Source organism: Eubalaena glacialis, chromosome 3, assembly GCF_028564815.1.
Source record: "Eubalaena glacialis isolate mEubGla1 chromosome 3, mEubGla1.1.hap2.+ XY, whole genome shotgun sequence".
NCBI lineage: Eukaryota > Metazoa > Chordata > Mammalia > Artiodactyla > Balaenidae > Eubalaena > Eubalaena glacialis.
In genome coordinates this window covers 48,141,268-48,157,906 of record NC_083718.1, presented here as the reverse complement: position 1 = coordinate 48,157,906, position 16,639 = coordinate 48,141,268, and the positions used below count along the sequence as shown (strand labels likewise).

The 16,639-nt window shown below is 34.6% G+C and overlaps 1 protein-coding gene across 5 annotated transcripts in view; it reads left to right on the top strand.

Moving 5' to 3' along the window:
- HMCN1 (hemicentin 1) overlaps positions 1–16,639 on the top strand; it is a 508,722-nt gene that overhangs the window by 177,724 nt on the left and 314,359 nt on the right. For all 5 annotated transcript variants that reach the window (XM_061187531.1, XM_061187534.1, XM_061187532.1 and 2 more), the window contains exons 5-6: positions 8,742–8,913; positions 10,683–10,789. In XM_061187531.1, coding sequence (XP_061043514.1) covers positions 8,742–8,913; positions 10,683–10,789 — 279 coding nt within the window. The remainder of the gene's footprint in view (positions 1–8,741; positions 8,914–10,682; positions 10,790–16,639) is intronic.

Sequence of the window (16,639 nt, the reverse complement as noted above, 5' to 3'; positions counted from 1 at the left end):
AGATTCTGAATTATGGGTTCTATGCTATACTGCAGGGTAAAAATGAACTTGAACCTGGGGGGAAAGGCTCTCCTGGTTACCCAGAGGAGTGTCTCTCTTAGCCAGATCAGAGTGGAGTGAAGCCTGCCTCTGCTATCATGTAGGGTTTACCACAAAATGATTGTCTCGGAAATGTAGTAAGTCTTTCTCGCATCAAGTTCAATATAGATTTAAAGGCTTTAATATTTTTTATAAGTTAATTCTTGACAATTTGCTGTTCAAGTAGTGATAATAATATACAGATAATCAAATCACTGTTTTGCAAGCCATTTCTCATTTAAAACACCTGCATTGATTTTTTTTCACTAGATATTACTTCTGATTCACTCTTGAAAACTGATTTTTCCTTATGATAAATTTAGAAAATAGACAAGATTATTGAAATCAAAAGGCCAGCCCTGCCTTCTTACTAGTTGTGTGACTTATGAACTTTGAGAATGTACCTTAGTTTTTCCATATGTAAGATGGAGATAACCATTCCTATGTTGAAGAGCTCTTGTGAAGATCACTGTAAAGCTCTTAAAAGTGTCTGGCATGTAATAAACACTATAAAAGTGCTTTCTATTATTAATAGTAATATTACATGGATGGTTTTCTGGGTAGGCTCTGATTATTAGGTGGGTGCATTTATGCCTAACCCAGCCTTTTAAACTACTTTTGCTTTGTTGCATTCATTTACTGAACAACTTTCTACCACTACTGAGCTTGAAAAATCTTCATCCAGTGCTACTGAAAAGCATACACTGGCATTTTTAAAAAATGGACTTAATTCTAGAGATATCTCCATGGCATTTTTAAATCCCAAGTTAGCGAACCAAATAAATCAAAACTAATCAGAGCCTAATGCTCACATTTAAGACCACACCTGCAAGTTCTTACCCTATTCAGCTCAGTGTTGAAAATTTAGTGCTGAGAGAGGGCTTGTCACAAATGAACACAGGGCCCAAATGTTACCTTTTCACATACTCTTAACTGTGAGGGTAAAGATCTGATATACAGTTTCTCTCTCTTTCCTCCCTCTTTCCTCTTTTCCCTCCTTCTCATACATATTTATTAGGAATTTACTATATCTCATGCATTGTGTTAGGTTGAGGGGATATAGTAGTGAACATGTCATCCATAGTTTCTGTTCTGTCTCATGGGACAGTTTAGTAGAGATGACAGATGATAAACAGCAACAACAACAAAGATACAGATATATGCATAATTACAAGTTGTATCTAACACTTTACCATATTTCCATTTTCCCACCAAAAGGACAAAAGATGTTCTGGGGAAATTCATTTGGATATAATTTTTTACATTAAAAACATCCTTCCACATGGTGTCAAAACAAATAAAATACTTAATACTTAAAATACTTCAGAAAAATATTTAACCAAGGAGGTGAAAGACCTGTATACTGAAGACTATAAGATATTGATGACATAAATTACAAATAAATGGAAAGATATTCCCTACTCATGGATTGGAAGAATTAATATTGTTAAAATGTCCATACTACCCAAAGCTATCTATAGATTCAATGCAATCCCTGTCAAAATTCCAATGGCATTGTCCACAGAACTAGAACAAACAATCATAAAGTCTGTATGGAACCACAAAAGACCCCAAATAGCCAAAGCAGTCTTGAGAAAGAACAAAGCTGGAGGCATCATGCTGCCTGATTTCAAGCTATATTACAAAGCTATAGTAATCAAAACAATTATGGTATGGACGTGAAAATAGACACATAGATCAATGGAACAGAATAGAGCCCAGAAATAAACCCACACATATATGGTCAGTTAATTTATGACAAAGGAGCCAAGAATATACAATGGGGAAAGTCTATTCAATAAATACTGTTGAGAAAACTGGAGAGCTACATGCAAAACAGTGAAACTGGACCACTATATTACACCATTCACAGAAACTAACTCAAAATGGAATAAAAACTAGAATGTGAGACCTGAAACTATAAAACTCCTGGAAGAAAACATGAGTGATAAGCTTCTTGACATAGGTCTTGGTGATGATTTTTTGGATTTGACACTAAAAGCAAAGGCAACAAAAGCGAAAATAAGTGGGACTACAACAAACTAAAAGGCTTCTGCACAGTAACGGGAACCATCAACAAAATGAAAAGGCAGCCTATTGAATGGGAGAAAGTAGTTGCAAATCATATATTTGATAAGGGGTTAATATTCAAAACCTAACGAACTCATACAACTCAATAGCAAAAAAACCCAAACAATCAATTAAAAAGTGGGCAAAAGATCTGAATAACCATTTTTCCAAAGAAGACATACAAATGGCCAACAAGTACATGAAAAGGTGTTCAACATCACTAATCATCAGGGAATTGCAAATCAAAACCACAATGAAATATCACCTCACACTGGTTAGAATGGCTATTATCAAAAAGACAAGAAATGACAAGTGTTGGCAAGGATGTGGAGCAAAGGGAACCCTTGTGCACTGTTGGTGGGAATGTAAATTGGTACAGCCACTATGAAAAACAGTATGAAGGTTACCCCCAAAATTAAAAATGATCTTATGATCAAGCAATTCCACTTCTGGGTATTTATCTGAATAAAATGAAAACATTAACTCAAAAAATATATTCATTCTATGTTCATTGCAGCACTGTTTACAATAGCCAAGACATAGATGCAACCTAAGTGCCCACCTACAGATGAATGGATGAAGAAAATGTGGCATATATACATACGCATACTGGGATATTATTCAGCCATAAAAAGAAGGAAGTCTTGTCATTTTTGACAGCAGGGATGGACCTTGAGGGCATTATGCTAAGTGAAATGTCAGACCAAAGAAGACAAATACCGTATGATTTCACTTATATGTGGAATCTAAAACAAAAACAAGACTGAACTCATAAGATACAGAGAACAGATTGGTGGTTGCCAGAAGCAGGGGTTTGGTGGGGTAGGCAAAATGGGTAAAGGGTTCAAAAGGTACAGACTTCTAATTATAAAATAAGTAAGTCCTGGGGATGTAATGTACAGCCTGGTAGCTATAGTTAATAATATTGTGTTGTATATTTGAAGGATGCTTAGTAAATCTTAAAAGTTCTCATCACAAGAGAAAAAAAATTGTAACTATGTGTGGTGATGGGTGTTATTTAGATTTATCGTGGTGATCATTTTGCAATATGTACAGATATCGAAGCATTATATTGTACACCTGAAATGAATGTAATGTTACATATCAACCATATATTGATTAAAAAAAGAAAAAAGAAAAATATCCTTCCAAACAAAGTTTTCTTCCAATTCTGTTCTTGAAGATGTATGCAAAATTGGTTTCACTTCCATTTCTACGTAATACTATGTATTATATTTCATAATACATAATAATGTAGGCCAGTTTTGTGTTTTGCAATAATATTTGCATTTCCTTCCTGAGTGGAATAGAAATATGAACTTATTTTTAAGTACTGATTATTACATGGGATGCAAAATATTTAAACTAAGAGAGTGTATTCAGGAACAAAGGGGCTTATGTAAAAAATAACTACTGAGCCAGAATCAGTCTGGTTAGGTGTTTAAAAGGTACAAGAACTCTTTCAAATATCAGTTTCCCTCATTTATAAAATAAAAGAGCTGGGTTAGATGTTCTCAAAGGCCCTTTGAGGTTTAAACTGCTACAAATCATGAGAGACTATTTTTACATTACAACTTAATGTACAATTAATGGTTCCCTAGTGGGTTGAAACAGTTTTTATGTTAGTGAAAATGTACTGATTCAAAGGATCTCACATTATTCTAGTTCACTTCTTTTTGTCATTACAATATCAGTATAAGATCATTTCCAGTCTCATGAGAATATTTCTCATGGTTAGACAAAGTTTTTGTTTTTTTTTTCTTATATGTAGCAACATGAGAGGCCAGAAACCTCACTTATGGTGATTCTGTGGCTTGCAGGGATCTACTTTTACTCACATGTAGGTAATATCTGTATTTTCTAACAAAGTGAGTTGCATCTGTTTTCAATTTGATTTTTTTCTGTAAGTGGATAAAAAAAGTATCATGAGTATCTTTCCCAACAAGTAGTATCATGATACGTGGTAATCCCTTTGTGAAAGCCTCATAAATGTTGATGAATTGGAAACAGTATTAAGAATAAACCAGGGGCTTCCCTGGTGGCGCAGTGGTTGAGAATCTGCCTGCCAATGCGGGGGACACGGGTTCGAGCCCTGGTCTGGGAGGATCCCACATGCCGCGGAGCAACTGAGCCCGTGAGCCACAACTACTGAGCCTGCGCATCTGGAGCTTGTGCTCTGCAACAAGAGAGGCCGCGACAGTGAGAGGCCCGCGCACCGCGATGAAGAGTGGCCCCCGCTCGCCGCAACTGGAGAAAGCCCTCGCACAGAAACGAAGACCCAACACAGCCAAAAATAAATAAATAAATAAATAAAGAAGTTTTCATTTAAAAAAAAAAAGAATAAACCAAAAGCCTGCTTATGTTTCGTACTATTTAAACACAATTGCCTTATGAACATGCAACTAAATAGTTTTCCATTTTCATAAGAATGCCTAGAACTTAGTGCTTTCCATCCATTACTAACAGACAACAGGATAGATTTCCAGTGATATATCATAACCTTTCTACGTTGGGTTTGAAGGAGAGGTATATTTGAGGAGTCACCCAGAATACACTATACATTTAAGTAAAGGTGTATAAAAAATTGATTTCACTTTTTTTCTACTTAACACTATTGCATTTCATTGTTGAACTTGAGATTCTATACTATCCTTGTTTTCTAATTCTTTTCTTCCCTTACATTGAGAATTATTTATGGCCACATTTTGTGTCTTGTCCTTAAAACAAATGTTCTATTTATCTGATTTCTCTTGTCCTTTGCCTTCTTTAGTCTCTAAATCAGACATTATCCTCAAAGTTATTTGTCCCCAGTCAAATTTATCAAGTGCTTTCTCAGACAATAAGTCAGTTCTTTGCATTTCCTTGAGTAAGGCAGCCATATTCTATGTTTAAGACATAAGAATGTCAACACTCTGATTATTGAAACATGTGTTCTATTTAAGGTCAAATATTAGTGATAATCAGTCTGGTTTCTATAGCCATATGGATAGATCTGATGAACAGAATGATTCATATCTTTCTGTTCAAGCATGATAGATCACTCAGAACCCATTTTTCAAAATACGGCATCTGCTTCTTTAGACAATTATCTTGATACATGCTTTATTTCATACATAAAATTCCAGGTGCTTTATAAGGTTAAACTTTGAGGAAATATATCGTTTGATTTGTGGAGTAATTAACTGTAATAGATTTTTTTTTTGTGCTCAGTTAGTTGATGATACCACTACAGGTGTTTCTTTGTAAAATACCACATTCAATGTATTACTCCTCTGCATAAAGTCCTTCAGGAATTTTTCATTTGGGTCTTTAGGATAAAATCCGATTGTCATAGCTTGACTTTGTGACCATCCATAGTCTGCCCCTGACACAAGCTTCCAACCTCATCTTCTGCTTCTCCCTTTTCTGAGCACTTAACTGTAGCCAGTTGGATGCACTCATGTTCTTAACATATATGAGTACTTCTGTCTCTCTATGTTTCTTCAGAACTTCTCTTCTACCTGGAATGACTTTGTGTCTATTTTTCATTTACAGAAATCTTATCTGACTTTCATGGGTAAGTTTTTTCACTTTGCCCATGAAGTCATTATTGAAATATGAAATTAGGGGAAGAGAAGGGAATTTAGTTGGAGATGGAGGAAAACATCTGAATATCCACTATGTGGCAAGTACTGTGATGGGCACGTTACATACATTATTTCAACAAGGGCTCCCTGTTTCATGAATTCCCATAACAGTCCTTTATTTAAGAAGACATCATTATTATCATCATTATGACCAACTTCATGGACATTAGTCCATATCCCACCTTTATTATGTGTAGAGCAAGTCGCTTGGTTCAGGGTATACAATGATAAAGAAGCTGTGGTTCTTGACCTTGGAGGAAAGGTAAGAAGATTTATTAAAAACGAATAATGCAGACTACAAAATAATGCAAAAAGAGACTAGCTCAGAGAAGAAGTGCGATTACTAAATATTGACTAAAAATATGTTCATCAACACTCAGTACCTGGAAGAGTACTTTGAACAATAAACATTTATTTAATGAATGAACATAATTGCCTCACACTGTTAATTTTATGATAATATGTCTTAGCCATTTTCGTTATCCTTGAGGACAAAAAAAAAAAAAGGGGGATCCTTTTTACAGAGAATTAAGTTATTGCACAATACTTGTTTGACTCGTGGCTACTACTATTGAAATTTCAAATATGTTTTTGTTTATTTTGAGTAGCTTGGCTGTAGCTTAATATCCAGCACTGTTCAGTGTTTTATGCATAATTACAAGGGAAATTGTTATGACGGGATATAGTCTTAAAGGATATATGAACCAGAGAAAGATCTGAGATGGATTAAAGCTTAGTATGATTTAGAAGTAATTGTAGTAAGTTTAACTAAGCAGTACCTGTCCAGTCATGACCTGTTTGTTTAATGAGGAATTGTGTTTGCTGTTGCAGAACATTTCTGTGGACTGAAAGGTTTCCTTGTTCACAGTGAGGCATTAATACCCTATTATAACCCAGTTTCTTAATATTTTCCCAAAGCCTAGTTTTCAAGGACACACCACTTAAATTGGTGGTGAAATATTTTTCCATTTAAAAGAAATACAGTTGTTACTTTTCCCATTATTTCTTACTTATTTATTTTATCATAAAAATGAATATTTTGCTGGCATGGCAATTATTTTTCAATAATTAATATACTACAATATATATTATAATATACAATATATAATTATAGTATACTCTATTATAATAATTCAATACCCAATATATTAAAATTGGATTTGATAATTTGCTAATTATCTTTTATAAATTGGACCTTGAAAGAAATCCAGAAAGAAAGAATGGAGGGAAAAAGAATCTCAGTATTGCCATTACCATGTTTTTTATAGGTTCTTTTCATTTCTCTTGAGAAATAGAACTGTCTGTAATACCTCTGCATGTAGTATCTCTGCACAACTGGTTTTTGGACACTGTAATCTCATTTTGAATATATTATTCCAAGATATAAAAATTGAAATTGGTGCATGAGTTAAACTAGCATTTTATTCTGAACCTACTATAATAAGTGGATGTAGGGAAAGTTTGTCTTTTTTTTCTTTTTTTTAATACAGCAGTGTGTACATGTCAGTCCCAAACTCCCAGTCTAACCCTCCCCCACCCCCTTCCCCCTGGTAACCACAAGTTCATTTCTAAGTCTGTGAGTCTGTTTCTGTTTTGTAAATAAGTTAATTTGTATCATTTAAAAAAATTTTTTTAAACAAAATTCACATTTTATTTAGGTTGAAATAAACTATACAAAATTGATTTTCTTCACCAAAAATAACAGCAATATTTTCTGTATTATTCCTAGATAAACCACAAAACACTTATTTTTGTAGGTTTTCTAGGTTTTGCTTGTAAATCAAGATGAGGCAGTAGATACAGTCATGGAAAAAGAAGAAATCAGTTGTCAGTATCCATGCTCTCTGATCCTGTCTTGAGCATGAAACAAGTGTTCAACATATACCCTGCCAAAAAGCTTATGAAGATGTAGGCTCAATAAAGGAATGCAAACAGCAACAACCAGATGTGGAACAACAATGGCAGGCTCTTCCATTCAAACTTTAACTATAACTTGTTCCTTTAACTTCATTTGATAAAGACAAAATCTACACTGAAATCCTTGTTTGGCAAGCTCACACATTTCTCTTACAGTCTGATAATTTTCTTAACTGTCGCTTACAGATTTTTAACAGCATACTTAAAACTCCTACTATTCAAAGGTCAGTCATGAGCTTCCTTGTAACGTTTTATAAAATGTATTCCTTCCCCCATACCTCCTTAAAATTTATTTCTTCAAAGTTGATAATCTGCCTGTATCATTTCTTTAGATTCCGCATATAAGCGATATCATATATTTGTCTTTCTCTGTGTGACTTCCTTCACTTAGTATGATAATCTCCATGTCCATCCATGTTGCTGCAAATGGCATTATTTCATTCTTTTTTATGGCTGAGTAGTATTCTATTGCATATATACCACATCTGAGTAGTATTCCATTGTATATATACCTCCATACAGTTCTCCATAGTGGCTCTACCAATTTACATTCCCACCAACAGTGTAGGAGGGTTCCCTTGCTCCACACCCTCTCCAGCATTAATTGTAGATTTTTTGATGATGGCCATTCTGACTGATGTGAGGTGATATCTTATTGTAGTTTTGATTTGCATTTCTTTAATAATTACCAATGTTGAGCATGTTTTCATGTGCCTCTTGGCCATCTGTATGTCTTCTTTGGAGAAATGTCTATTTAGGTCTTCTGCCCATTTCTCCATTGGGTTGTTTGTTTTTTTGATATTGAGCTGCATGAGCTGTTTGTAAATTTTGGAGAATAATCCCTTGTTGATCTTATCGTTTGTGAATATTTTCTCCCATTCTGAGGGTTGGGAAAGTTTGTCTTAACTGTGATGGAAATAAACCTCACACTAGTACAGAAAGTGACGGAGTCATGTAATTAAGCAAAGTCAACTACTGCACCAGGAATTCGAGGTAGTATAAAGCTGTAAATGTTTTGATATCACTCACGCTTCTCTTTTTCTCTTATAGGTGTTAAAATGGGTAGAGGAAGCAGTGCAGGCTTCCAAAGTTCACCTCTTATCAACAGATCATTTGGAACAGGCTGTAAACACTTGGAAAATTCCTTTTGATCCCAGTCTAAAAGAGGTTACTGTGTCTCTGAGTGGCCCTTCTCCAATGATTGAAATTCGCAATCCTTTAGGTGAGATATATGGGACATTCATATAATAAAATAGAAAAACCATGAAAGGTAAAAGATTTTTTGTACACTTGTTCAAATTAATGCTAACTTTATGAATAAATTCAATAAATTCAAAAGTGACTAGGGAAGATGTTTAAACATTAAAACTGAATGTTTTTAGTCTTAAGTATTGTTGACTTAACATGAGATTCAAAAAGCTAAAACTCCTAATAATTTAAACAGATCACATGTACTAACTTAATTGTAGGTAAAGTATCCAAAAGAAAGAATATTTTAATTGAACCTGAAATCATATTTTCCTCATCTTTATGTGGGGAAATACTTCACAATAACTTATTCTATAAAATTCAGTATTTTATGTTATTTTTAAGTGAATCACATGAAGAAATTCCTTTTAAAACTACTGATTAATTTTTTTACTATATCATTTTCTTGATAAATTTTAATTTTATAGGAGACAGTCATTAAAAGACAAATTCATGTTCTCATTAGAATGATGTTTTAATTTACTTTGCTTCCTCAATAATTGTATAGTATAACCCTAAGTTTTGGCTTGATTCCATTGCCGGTTGAATATTACAATAAGACTTAACGTTGAATAGTAATCTAATAAAAACAGAAACCTCATTTTTCCTAATATTTGCATTTAGAAATTTTTTTTAAACCTATTGATGTTTGCAAAATATTTTTATTCCCATTGTAGCTTTAGTATGTGCTACATTTTTTTTAACCTATTTGTGAATATTTATAAATGGGGAGGGAGTAACTACCTTTCTTACTTATTTGAGTCTTAGAAAATAACTAATACCTTAAAGAAAATAGCATATGAAATTGTCCTCAAAGGCTTCATCCACACTAACAATTAAATTGAAATTTACAAGCAAGCAAAATCTGTTTTTCAAGACTTCTACAGGTTTGGTCTTAAAAATGGATTTGTCTTTAGAAATGGATTTGTCTTTTTAGGTAGCATTCTTCTAATACCATCCATGCTACCTATCCAGGAAAGATTTGTGTTTTCCATTATCTGGATACTTAAAAGTACCTGTAACCATTGCGTTAAGTTTTTACTACTTTAAAAAGTCAATGATATTGATATTTTAAAAGTCATTTATAGTGATTGTAAAGCTTTTGATGCAAACATAGAATTCTTATAATTGATTTGTTTATATAACTGCAGAAGTAATCCATAGGAGAGCCAAGAGTGAAGTGAATAAGTAAACTATGGCTTAATTCCAAATTTGCTTTTCTTCCTAAGTTCCACCTATCATGTTACTTCATTACACTGCCTCCTTTAACTATTCCTGTGACAAATAAAAGCCTTCAAGCTGTGCTTCGTGGAAAACTGAAGTTTTACACTTTATGCAAAGATATGGCCAGGGCTCTTATGTTAGTAATACCTTGAGTGATCTTCAAAAAGACATTTATTCTGTTTTACTGTTTTTGCTATCTATTAAGTGTAAATGTCTCTGGGACTGCACATAACTTCTTGGTAGCCATAATAGTTACCTAGGCTGGCTTTGGAAATATGATTACAGCCTGTCATTTGTTACTCTCTTTATAAGATCAAATCAGCATAGTGAATAGGAATCTGTTACTTCAATTCCAACGTCCAGAAATGCTAAAGTTGAGTATATTTTAGATATAAATAATATAATGTTTTGAGCTAGAGGCACAAATGTCCATCAGGTAATTTGTACTGGAAATGTATACAGCTAATATACATAGCTGAAAGAAAGATTATGATTGTTACCATTATGTCTGTCTTTCAGGGAAGCTGATAAAAAAGGGATTTGGCCTGAATGAGCTATTAAATATTCATAACTCTGCCAAGGTGGTGAATGTTAAAGAGCCAGAGGCTGGAATATGGACAGTGAAGGTATTTTATAAAGTCTATTTGTTATTTTATTTTGGTGTTGGCATGTTTTATAAAGTGTATACAATAGTTTATTTATATCTTCTCTAGCAATCAGAGAGAACGCTTTTACTAAAAAGCAATATACACAGTGCATTTGTAGGAGGTGTCTTGATCACATGAATTGATAGTGTTAAGTTTTGATGACCACGAAAGGCATCAATACCACTATAAATAGACTTAAAATTCTTGGATAGTTTTCCTATCATCAAATCTGTAGATTGATTGTGTTAGCCACTGTCTGCTTCCAAAACAATCAGAGATGGAGCCAGTAGAGAATGACGGTTGGGGCATAGGCCCCAGTATGGAACTGCCCTGGGTTTGAATCTCAACACCACCACTTAAAAGCTGCATTACGTCAGAACTATAACTTCTCTGTGCCTTGCTTTCCACCTCTGTAATGTAGGATGGCAATAATAGTCCTTTCCTTCATAGAATTGTGCTGAGAATTAAATTAAGATGGTACAAATGAAGTACTTCGCATAGTTCCTGCTACAAAATAAGCTCTCAAGCACTGCTGGTTATTGGTATTTGGTGGATGTACATTCATTGTGTACTTTAACACAGAATGGTATTTGTATCCTAGAATTACATTCAGTAGTATATATTCACTCTAAGAAAGCACTGTATTTTGGCAGTATGGAGGAAAGAACATACCCTCAAAATTCAGGATGCCATAAACCTGAGATCTAGTTCTGTTGCACATTATATGTGGGACCCACTCTAGTACGTGGTCTGAGTGGCTTGCCCATATTTCTCAAAATTTTCAGTGTGCTCTGGCCTATTTCCAACTCAGGTACCCGTGTTTCTGTGTCTGAGAGGCTTTTTTTTTTTTAACCTGAACAGGAGAAGGCTGTTCTTCCGGAGGATGAAGCCCCTCAAAAGCAGCTTTCAGCCCCTGCAGGAATAAGCTCCAGTTGTCTATAGTGAGAGCAGGCTTAAAAGCACACCCTTTATGGGCTGCATTCTTTTTCCTGTGTTACCTGCTCTTTGCTTATTAGCAGCCGTCATACCTCCCAAATGAACAACTTACTCTAGAATCCTTCTGGGACAATTCAAATGAAGATACCCCTTACATCATTTACTCTTTCATTGTCTCAGCTTCCCTGCATAAAAAAATGGGATCAATGGGCTCATAGTTCAAATTATTTAGCTTCTGTGAAAGTATGCAGAGGTGTTACACTGTAGAGATTCGAGGTGCCATTTTTTGCATGCCAGTTTTTTTTTAAGGAATACTTATATTAACTTTACCAATTTAAAAAATGAAAGTTTTCATTGTAACTCCATTTAAATCCTAGAATATCAATTTTTTATTCTCAGAACTCTCAGCCTTATAAGGAAAATAGAAACTGTAATATGGATTTTTAAACATGGATAATATGGGATAAGGGTGTAAGTAAAAAGGCAATGTGAAATAAAATTAGTAATTTTTTATTGAATAGATCAGAAATGGTCCCATCTGCCTGTTTTATTCACCCAGTTCCTTGCACATAGTAGTTGCTCAATATTTATTGAGTGCATTAGATTGTCAACAATGAAGTGTTTTGCTGTTATATTTTAAATAAATGTGGCCAAATTTGATGTTATGGTTATTTTGACCAACTTGCCCAGAATATGACTAGATTGAGTCTGACTTTCTGTGACCACAGTAAGAAGGAGTATAAGAAGTTCTGAGTCTCTTTATCCCCCAAACACTTTAATTTAAGCATGACCTAAGCCAGCAGTGACCTGAGCTAGCAAGTTCACTAAGGTAAGTCATTCTTGCTCTCTGAAGAGTGACATTAAGTTGTTTATCATTGATTTTGAAATATGTACAAGTGATGCCACTCTTCCGTATTATTAGCAACTTATTGTGAAGTATTTGAATCCATTTTGCAGGTGATTTAGGTTGCTAGCATGGTATTTCCTCTAGTAAAACTCTTGCCTAGAAGAGGGATATTTTACATGTCTGATGTTTTTCCTTGTGCCTAACACACCTATTCATTCAGTCATCCATTCAATAAACATTTACTGAGCATCTGCTTTTGGCCATGTTCCATGATACTTAATGGGCACTGAGTACATCTTAATTGATAATTAGAACAGAGAAGCACTGAGGATTAGTCTGTGAGTGAGGAGAGAGAGGATAAGATGGTGGGAACACTGTAGACAAGTGGCTAAGCTCTGTCTCCTATAATTAAGAAAACAATAAAAGGACACAGTATCTATTATCATATTACCTTAAATTTATATCTAGTCATCACCAAAAAAGCTTCTGGTCCTGATGTTACACAATTTCTAGAGTACAATTCGTGGTAACTAAACAAAGGATAAGCATTACAATGCAAGTAAAGATAATAAACTTATTTTGCTCCTAAATGAAATGCCAAAATAATGTATTGGGTTGGTGCAAAGGAAATTGAGCTGAATCTACTGACATAAATATGGCTGTTGACTTTGGATCTCCCTTTTGGATGGCTAATGAATGATAACGTTTTACACGTGTGCTTTCTCAAGCGGAGAAATGTCTGAGATAAGATAGCACATCCCTGGTGCCGTCTCCTGTGCACTCTGCTATCTGGAAAGTGTCTGCTCTATCAATGGAATTAATAATGGCTTTTTGAATGTTTCACATAACAGTTTTAATCTCAAGTGTGGAGCACAGCCTATCTCTTAATTGACCTTAGCCTGGTATTCAAGGACCACCTAATTGAGCCTCAACCAATCTTTCTGGTTATCTTCTACCACGTGCCTTTCCACTCTAATCTAATATGCTTTTGCAGTGTCTCTCACCCTCTCTCTTACCACATTCTCATGGTCCATGCTCTGTCTCAAGCTGTTGCTTCTTTCTAGAATGCTCTTCTCTTCTTACTTTATGTCTGATTGATAACTCCCCACTAATGCTCAGCTCAAATGGCAACACTTTCATCAAGATTTTTCTGACTTTTTTCATCCAGAACATTCTCTTTTCCCTCTGGCTTTCTATTGCAATTTGTCTGCACCTCGCTTTTACATTATTTTTCCCCTTTATATCATATTTATTTCTGTACAGATTTTGTCCTCCAATTTTGCTCTAGACCAGACTTTGTCACCAATATATGCCATAGTGCCTGGGAAAGAACTGTATAAATATTCATGAATAAAAATTAATACACTTATTCTGATGATACCCAGGGAAGCAGGCGGAAGCACTGGTTTAGTTCACCCACAGTTGATATACTGACACAGAACACTTTATTATGTCCATCATTTGAAATGCTATGAGAGTGGCGATTTCTTTTCTTTTGTGGTTTTCCTCTGAAACCCTGGTAATTTCTTTTCTGTGATTTATTAGGACATTTTCACTAAACATAGGCAATGAGTCAACTCATCAGTACAGTTCATATAAATGACTCGGATGTTTTAGGTTGCCTCTGATGCAGGGGAAAGCATGCCAAAAAGAAGTCATTGAAATGAACTGCAAGTATTATTAGAAACAAAAGAGAAGGTTGTTTTATGGCCCTAAATTTTCATTTGTAGGGGAGCTACAAATCCTGAATCTAATTTCTGAGAAAAAATTTAAATTTTCCATTCGGGCAGCTGTATCTGTACATAGAGTATTTGAACATAACCACGGAAACTCTCAGGCCAAACTGTGTGCTCTGCTCTTTAAGGGAAACTTCCTGCAAAGACATTAAATAACTGTCAGCACCCATTAGGTTTAGGTGGTACAGACTGTTTCTATTAGTCTAGGATTATCAGTGTGATCATGTAATTTAGCACATGCCCTGGGGTGTTTCCATTAAGTAAATTTGGATAAACTGTCCTTATATAATCTCCTAAGTAGAGAAGGGAATGTACCCAACCACATGATTATATTGAGATTCTGAGACTAGTAGAAATATTCTGTTTGTAGATAGTTATTTTGGTTGCCAGAGCCTACTAATGCATTTTCTATAGGATAAGGATATTTTAGAAATCATACTCAAGTGACACAAACTTGCTAAGGAATCATAATTAAATAAGCCTCAAGTCTACAAAGGACTGCACAAGTAGAATATTATGCTGGCCTCCAATTATTCTCACCTGGTGCCTCTTTTGAATAAGCCTTCAGACTACACCAGGTGGGTTATTTGAATGGATTAGATATGGCATTAATTCAATGTTTAGGGTCAATGGAATGCTGTATAGTAGATTTTTTTTCCTGGAATATTTCCCAGTTATTTTTGTCTGCCAATATCAGATTGTCAACCAAATGGAATGTTTCCTTTAAAGACATATCTGTACTCTTGTGTTTTTGTATAAATGTGTAGAGGTGTGTGTGTGTGTGAACATATACAGAATTTACTCTTTGTTTTGGGTACATTTCTCTCCTTGTATCACATTTCTTTAAACATATAATACCTAATAAAATGATAGTATTTAAATCTAGCTGGCTTTATTATATCTTTATGGCTGACACAATGCCTAGCCCACAGTAGATTATCAATAAATATTTGATTAAAACCATAATATTCTTTAATTTGTAAAGAACAGTATGTCATATAAGAGTAAATACTTTAAAAAGAGATGGATGTCTATTTTAATTCAAGATACACTACTTAGTATCTTTTTGACCTTGAAGAAATTACCTAAACCTCTCCAAGTCTGAGAAAAATGGGGGAAAATAATACCTACTTAATATTGTCATTATTAATTTAGATGTTGGTAAAATGTTTAAACGGTTTCTGACACATGAATGGTAAAAGTAGTTAAATCCGTTATTCTTATTCTCCTGAATGTGTGTAAATTGTATCTATATTTTCTATCAATTCAGATACACATAAAGGTTTTATTTTTTACTTGGCTTATTTATTGTTTTATAAAACATTGAAACTCCTTAGGAGAGAGAAGTTAAAGCCAGCTCTATCAATCACACTTTAATTCAGTTTATAACAGGGCACGCTTCACATTTAGTACCAGGAGGAATTCTCCCGGCTTAATACAAGAAAGTTCATTCCTCACTAATGTCACATGTCCTGTGAGGGCTGACAGGTGTTCTACTTCACATGGTCACTCAGGAACCCAAGCTGATGGAGACACCATCATATTTTGAACATGTGGCCTCTCTTAGTGGGGAAAAGACTGGACAATGTGCATTGAATAGAAAAAAGGAAGGGATTGTGTCACTTCTCTGATGAGAATCTTTTGTGAGTGACAGACACGCTTTACTTCCTTTATAACCCATTGGCCAGAACTATTGTCATGGCCTAATGGTCTGTGGGAGCTGGCTCATAAATGGCTCGTGTAGGGTCAGTTATGCACTTTCTCTTCCCAGCTCTGTGTTCAGCGACATCCTGTTGAGAGCTTGAAGTCAGCCACTGTGGTAGTATTTACATCACAGAAATTGGCAAATACCCCAAATTAGGGCTTTCTCTTTTCAGAGAGAATTTTACCAACACTCCACTAACCTGACCCCTCCTAAATGAGAGTGTATTTAGAAATTTAGAATGGCAAATGAATAGTTGCGTGGTATTATTGTTTTCTATGCCATAGTGTCCAAATCAACTCAGAGATTATGTTATCCTAAAATGCTGTGTATAGACTTAGAAAGAGTATTGAGCTTGGAGTAACTGCCATTTAACTTCCTGTCTAAACCTAGGCAAGTAATCATTTCTTTGAGCCCCAGTTTCTTTATGGTGCTATAAAATCATTTTTGGATGTAACAGGATTTTATGAGATAATGTGTGAACACACTTAGCATAATGTGTCTAGAAAAATTCAATGAATTCTTGATGACTCTAGCATTAGTTGGTCCTAGGGGAGTCTAAGGAAAAGTGCCAACGTTAAGCATTTGGATGACTTCAGTATCATTTA